This window comes from Palaemon carinicauda, chromosome 11, assembly GCF_036898095.1.
Source record: "Palaemon carinicauda isolate YSFRI2023 chromosome 11, ASM3689809v2, whole genome shotgun sequence".
NCBI classification, from domain to species: Eukaryota; Metazoa; Arthropoda; class Malacostraca; order Decapoda; family Palaemonidae; genus Palaemon; species Palaemon carinicauda.
In genome coordinates this window covers 75,978,634-75,986,133 of record NC_090735.1, presented here as the reverse complement: position 1 = coordinate 75,986,133, position 7,500 = coordinate 75,978,634, and the positions used below count along the sequence as shown (strand labels likewise).

Below are 7,500 nucleotides of genomic sequence, written 5' to 3'. Positions count from 1 at the left end.
GCTTATGTCAGCGAGTTTACAAGTAAACAAAAAGGTTTTAGAAATACCCATTGTTTAAAAACCATTTAAAGAGACAAAAAAATTTAATGAACCCTTATATCAACGAGCCTTTTAAAAACAATTCTTAAAACGATTTTCTCTCTCTCTCTCTCTCTCTCTCTCTCTCTCTCTCTCTCTCTCTCTCTCTCTCTCTCTCTCTCTCTCTCTCTCTCTCTCTCTCTCTCTAAGGATGTCTCATACTAACCTCTAGAGGTAGAAGGGTCAAAGGCATCCTCCTGAGTAAGGCCTTCATCAGGAATGTAGGTAGGGTCATCGTCATCACTGTCAACTTCCAAAGGGCTCACATTAACATCACTGCCTTCAGCATCGTTAGGGGCTACCTATGGTGTACGATCCTGAGCCTCCAATGCAGCAATTGCGATACCCATAAAACATACGGCTGTGAAACTGCAAAAACAAAAACAAAAAAAACAATTTCAAATTCATGTAATGAGAAATATTTCACTTTCCCTAACAAAAACCTAACATTCAATCCCTTGTTAGGTAATAATTTATATGCACATGAACCTAACATATCTAAACCATCACTATTATTTCTAGAAATAATGTTAAAAATATTCACATATGTCTAAAACAAGCACTAAGAAAGTTTTGTTAGGTATTGTATTCTATTAGCTGGTTTAACTTGACCGAAATATCCTGCATTGGATCTATACTTTTTTTCGTTAGTCACCACGAGACTTCAGTAACACTAAAGTACTTCAAATCCACATCAAAAAGTAAGCATATCACTAGGCTTCACTATATCACAGTCACTGCGTACTTACCATGATTACGAAGGTGGTGGGGGGGCAAATCCGTGGAGGTAGCTGCGACAGGTCTTGATGCTTTTCCAACCAAAGCATGACTGAGGTGTCTTTGAAGGCCCTCCACTACCTACAGTCTTGATGAGAGGGGCAGGGGTCTTGTGATTGGCTGATTAAAAAAGCAGAGGAGTATAGCGATGAGTTGCCAAAAGAATCAATTTAATACAAGCATAAACTTGCTCACCACGAATACCAAAAAGTAGCTGTTCTAAAGATCCCGCTTGGGATATTTGGTCGTTAAAGGGTTAAGTGTCAAACTTAAATATTGTGTGACGGGCCGAGAGAGGAGTTGTTAACTCAAAGGCAGGATGCAATCAACTGAGTTTTATTAAGGAACACTCTTCTTTATATACAAAACCTCAAGGCAACATGACATGACCTGTTCGAGAGACAGACAATGTTACAGAGCAAAACGGAGACATGATCATTGAGGTTCTTTTTAGTGCGAGGGAAGAGCGCAGATACAAGCATAATATAAACAACATAATTATGTACAATTGTGTGCCACACGGTTGGTACAATTGTATTCAAATTTACTTAAAAGTGAAACCAGTGATTGTATACTTTTCATAAGTGTTATTCCTTTTTCTTAGTCTAAGATTCATTCAGATATAATAGTTCAAGTAAGTTATTATATAATTTCCAGAGCGTAACATTTTTGTCTTAAGGGGACTATCCGCTATGGTGTATTGACAAAGCTACTTTCAGAAATTGAAAATATTCTTATTGTTTCTATGTATGCAGAAACATATCGTAGAAGCTCTCCAGAAGTTTCAGCCAATTATTTTTACAAATAATAAAGATATAGCGTTCTTTAAATGATGACGTCATCCTTACTGCGTCGTCTGTATGACTGAGTTTGATCCAAGAAGAGAGGGAAACATGAAAAAGAGTACAAAGCTGAAACATTCTAACTGAAACTCTGGCAAAATGAGACGCCTACAGCAACTCATGACACCCTTACACCAAGTGTATTAGTAAACTTAGAGTTTAAATACCTTGTTTAGTGTGCGTTTATGAAGGAATAAACAATAAAAGTACAAAGTAAGGTTATCATAACACTGTTATCTTGATTTTTTTAAGATAAGAAGCGAAAATCTATTGCAAACCTTAGGAGCTCATGACTCAAAAACATACATATTCATACTTAGGTAAATTTTTGTCAGTTATCTACTGTTTGATTTTAGAGAGAAAGATATTGAAAAGACGACTTAAAATCCCACAGTTTTGTGTACCAGAATTTCAATTTTCCTGAAGAAAAAATTCATCAAAAAAAGAAAAGGAAAATAAAAATATGTCACACAGAATTATTCGATTTATAATGAAGTTTTGGTGGTATAATTTTCAATACAATTGGTGTCATATTAGTGGAGAAAAATTTACCTAGTCTTTTTTTTTTAATCATGAATTTTCCTAATATATCAGAAAGTTTTTGATCAAATGATTTGAAAATTTTATATGATGAAGGTATTATATATGTCTGAAACATATATAGAAATTGTGTATTTTTAATAATTAAAAAAAAAATCATGGCATAGCGGATGATACCCTTAATCTAAGATTTGTTCAGACCTAATATTTCGAGTGATTTGTTTTATGAAAATTCTTTCAGTTTGTTGCAATTTAAATAGAATATATTTGTTTTTGTAAAGAGTGTATTATTTCAATCATCAGTGTTTAATGCATATTCGCTCGTATCCTGTGGATGAGCCGAAGTTAGTTTTTTTTAATATTCATAATGTGGCGGGATGTTGCAAAACAACCCCCACACCCTGAATCACACTTACTGACAATGGTCTCCACAAAACAAACTTTCCCCTTACGTTATCAGCAGCTGGACTCTTGGACAAAAGGACAAAAATCAAAACAAAACATATCCTTAAAACTATATTACCTTACAAACTAAAACGCAAAAAATTCTGCATTCAAAATAAGCTTAACATAGAAACCACCAACAACCAAAATAATTACACGTAAAACAAATCATTAAATTCATAAATATACCAAAAAAAAAAAAACGTAACACCATTCATATAAAACCCTAACAAACTTAAAATTACCCTCACCCAAATACCAATATTTGTTTATGTGTAGACCTCTTGTCCACACAAGGGCCAACAGTCCATCCAGGCCAATGCCACAACTCTCTGGCAGACGCAACAATCTGTGGCAGACAGATAATTTTGTGGCAATCTGCTACACCTGCCTCACTTTATTGGCAGTCTATATCAGCACTATCATCATCATCATCATCATAATTTTATAGCACAAGAACAATCAAATCCGGTTCATTAACGCAATCCAGGTCATCAACAAGCGATCAATCCCAAGAGCAGTCGTATCAAATTCCTGAAACAAGCCAGGTCGTCACCAATCAAATTCAAATAAATCTTCTCCCCAAAGGAGGAATAACGGCTTAGAAAATCAATCAACACTTCCAACGCTGGTAAGAAATATATATATAATCCAGCGTTCACACAACTGCCTTAAGCTGCAGTCAAATAAAAAAACCATTCGCTCCGAAACATTCACCACTGTCGTAACCTAACAAAAAATATGTAAACAACCTCAAATATACCGACAGTCTTTCCCACTACAAACAATCATTCGCTAACTACCACTTGTTCTTCAGCGCGCACCGCGGACACACAAACACACACAAACAAACACACACACACAAACACACACACTCTTTCTCGCGCACACGCGATTTAGCAAAACTAAAGCAAATGAAATTCTCTCTCTCTCTCTCTCTCTCTCTCTCTCTCTCTCTCTCTCTCTCTCTCTCTCTCTCTCTCTCTCTCTCTCTGGATTTGGCCAAAGAAAATAAACAAAAAATAAAACAAAAATTAATCCTCCACAATAATAATAATTTACTAAGTTTTGTTTGTACTTAAAAGACCTTTGGATATCCAGTGTTTTATATATTGCTGTCTGGGAGTTGCATAATTGTCTCTTGAGTTCATTTATTAATATTTTTTCAAGTGTAACAGATTTAATGTAAAAGCAAACAGGTGATTTTGGAATTCGAGAGGTGGTATAGCTTGCCAGTCATACTATATATATTTTATTATATTTTTGGTGTCCTAATCTGGGAGCCATCATTGTATGATATGTTTTTGATTCCCAGATCTGGGACTGAGCGAGTCTGTTTTAAATATTGGTGATAACAGTGCCGTGTTTTGATTACAGGTTTTGAACAATACAGTGTTAATAGGATTTTGTATATTGTTAGGATATATATCTTTTATAAGGTATAAGATTATCTATTTAAGAACAATATGGCACAGTTTAATATCCAAGAGTTTTCGAATACCCAAAATGTTCAGGAATTGTGAGAAGCTAATGTAGCTAAAGCTGAGTGGCTCTCTATCTTAATGTCATGTGGTGGCCATGGAATGAGTGGGATGATTAAAGCCCAAATCAAGTGTCTATCCTGAGAGGCGTTTATAAATTCGGGAAAGTTGTCGGGAGAATGTATTGTGGCAGCTCGTGAACTGTTGGAGGAAGCTGAGGAATAAGTTTTAGCAAAGCAAGGAAGAGTTGACCCACAAACTGAAGGCATGAAAGCAGATAGGGATGTTGAGGCTAAGATTAGACGAATTGCATCGGAGGAGAATTTGCTTGCGTTAAAGATGATGGTAGAACATGGAGAAAGAGAGAGAATACAGGAAGAAATGAAAGCAAGACAAGAAGAAGAAGAGAGAGAAGAAAAACGACCTGCGAAAGAAATGGAATCGAGACGGGAAGAAAGAGAGAAGGAAATGGAAAAAAAAAAGAATCAAAAGAGGCTCAAGAGATTGCAAGACATACGAGGAGGATGGAAGAAAAAGACATGACATGTGTGGGAGTTGGAGGTGTTGAACGCCCGTGCACAGTCGACAGCGCAGACAGAGACGACTCTTGCTAGGCACGAGCCCGTGTTTATTGCATCGGATGCCCAGAGGTTAATTCCAAGGTTCACAGAAGAGGCTCCAGATGAATTTTTCGATCATTTTGAAATGGTCGCAGCGACGATGAAATGGCCAGAAGATAAATGGTCTATGTTTTTGCAGAGTGTCGCTTTGGGAAAGGCCGCAGTATTTACTTATCCTTATCTCAGGATCAGAAGAAGGAGTATCAAGAAGTGTATCAGATGACCCCTGAATATTATAATGAAATATTCTGAAGTTTGAGAAAAGACAAGAAAATGACTTTCCTTTATTACTCTTGTAAGGTACGACAATGTTTTAAGAGATGGACAGAGGCTGCTAACGTAAAGGAGAAGGCTGATATTAGAAGAATTGATAATACTAGAGCAGTATCTACGAGGAATTACTGAACATATACGAACGTACATGAAAGAGAGAGACAGAGAGAGAGAGGTGAAGAAACTTAATGAAACTGCTTCACGGAGTAAAGATTATAATATCATCAGTCGTAAACCCTCCTCGGGCATGAAGATTCAACCATCATTCCGACCAAGTGTTAAGTATCTGCTGAACCATGGAAACCAGTTCAGTGATAACTGAAAAAGTTCAACAGTTACAGTGGAAGTAGCACGGGTACTGTTCCTAAGCAGAATGCGATAGCACCACAGCAACAATCGTCGAATCGTCCTTCTTCAAGTATCATGAAAGACATGCAGAAAGTTGATAATGTCTGTTTCAAGTGTGGCAAGAGTAGACCCGAGAGAAGAGGAACGACAGATGAGCAGACAAGAGGACAAAGAAGAATTGGATTTTGAATAAATAGAAAATTCAACGTTTGAAGTAAGACAAGTGAGTAGGAAAAGGCTGTTATGATTACAACGGAAGGATGCAACGTTAACAGAGTTATTGTACTGTGTGGTGGACGAGATGGAGGCACATCAGTCTCCGACCTGTTATTATCAGTAAGGAATGTTGGTCAAACCAAACGAAAACAGTTGCCCAAATGATAAGGATAATTCGACGTCACAGAATGCGCAGACGAAGAAGCAACCGGGAAAGGCAGAGAGGAAAATAAACCAGCCAACACTGGCACGACGAACAGGACGAACCCAAACAGTGTGGATGCCTTTAAACCATGTATTTATGAAGGTATGTTAGCAGCAATAGATGGGAGTGAGCAAACCTTGGTCAGGATATTGCGCAACACAGGGTGTAACCATAGTGTGGTGGTACGAGGAGTACACTCATTGGTGGAACAGTCTCTCACAGTGGACTTGGCTATTTTTAAGGGAATAGAAGGTGAAGAGGTTACCCCTATCGTCCATTTAAAACTGTAATGCGAATTGATGACAAGTAATTTTGACTTTCCGGTAAAGGTTTCATTGGCTGTCAAAGGAGTAGACGTCCTGCTGGCTAATGAGGTTGGTGGAGTGCCGTTCATGCCTTGTCCAATTGTAACAGAGAAACCTTTAAGTATAGTCCTACAACTGAACTCTAGAAGGACTACCCATATCTGTTTCCTTGTTGTGTTACGACTAGGAGTATGATGAAGAAAGTGGCTGAAAAAAGAAGAAAAAGAAATCGAAGGAGCAATGAACTTGGAGGATTTTTATTCCAAAGCAGAGGATTCACTTGATGGTATGCAAGAAGAGAACTCTTGAGTAGACCCGAGGAACGACAGATGAGCAGACAAGAGGACAAAGAAGAATTGGATTTTGAATAAATGAAAAATTCAACGTTTGAAGTAAGACAAGTGAGTAGGAAAAGGCTGTTAGGATTACAACGGAAGGATGCAACGTTAACAGAGTTATTGTACTGTGTGGTGGACGAGATGGAGGCACATCAGTCTCCGACCTGTTATTATCTTAAGGATGGGTTGCTTATGAAGAAGCATAGACCCGCTGGTATCCCTGGGAATGCATAATGGGGGATATATCGCTAGATATGAATTCCGGCACCGTTCAGAAGATCGGTGATCGCGGTAGCGCACGAGACGGGACACATGGGAATAAGTAAGACGATAGGGGAGATGATGCATAAGGATGTGAGCCATTTCGCCCTACATGTCGCTTATGTCAGATGGTTGGAAAGCCTAACAAGTACATCATGAAAGCTCCCTTACACCCGATAGAAGTGCGAGGAGAACACTTCAGTAAGGTAATGATTGACATTGTGGGTCCTTTATCAAGGACGAAAAAAAGGTCACGATTATATGTTAACCTTGATGTATCCAGTGACGAGATACCCAGAAGGCATATATGTACATATAAGAAGAATAATATCTCAACAAAAACCTTTTATTCCAGAAATTGGTTTTGAATTATAATTCTTATTTAAGAATGAGGTACTAGATATATGCAATTCAATATCTTTCAGTCTTTTCTGAGTTATTAAATTTATGCAGTTTAACATCTTTTCCTCTTTTCTGAAGTATAAGATGAACAAGTAAATTTTCGGCAAAAAAGCAAGGGGGCCTATAGCACCCCCCTGCCTCACCCTCATCCCCACCCCCTCCTCCCACGCCTATGAGATGTGGTTGCAATTAACTCGTATCACGTTTTGCTAAGGCTGACCCTTCCCTTTCTCTTCCTCCCTTTATCCCAATAGTGCGTAGAATTATCTTCACTCTTTCTTTCTATTAATCTTTTATTCTTAATTATCTCGTGCATGCTTTACTTTAGTTACCCTTCTCCATTTTATTTCTTGTCTCTTCTATGCTTTAT

General features: G+C 37.8%; 1 protein-coding gene across 1 annotated transcript in view; it reads right to left on the bottom strand.

The window, feature by feature from the left end:
* Positions 1-7,500, bottom strand: part of LOC137649332 (piggyBac transposable element-derived protein 2-like) — a 10,538-nt gene that overhangs the window by 912 nt on the left and 2,126 nt on the right. The window contains exon 2 of the mRNA XM_068382313.1: positions 245-380. Coding sequence (XP_068238414.1) covers positions 245-380 — 136 coding nt within the window. The remainder of the gene's footprint in view (positions 1-244; positions 381-7,500) is intronic.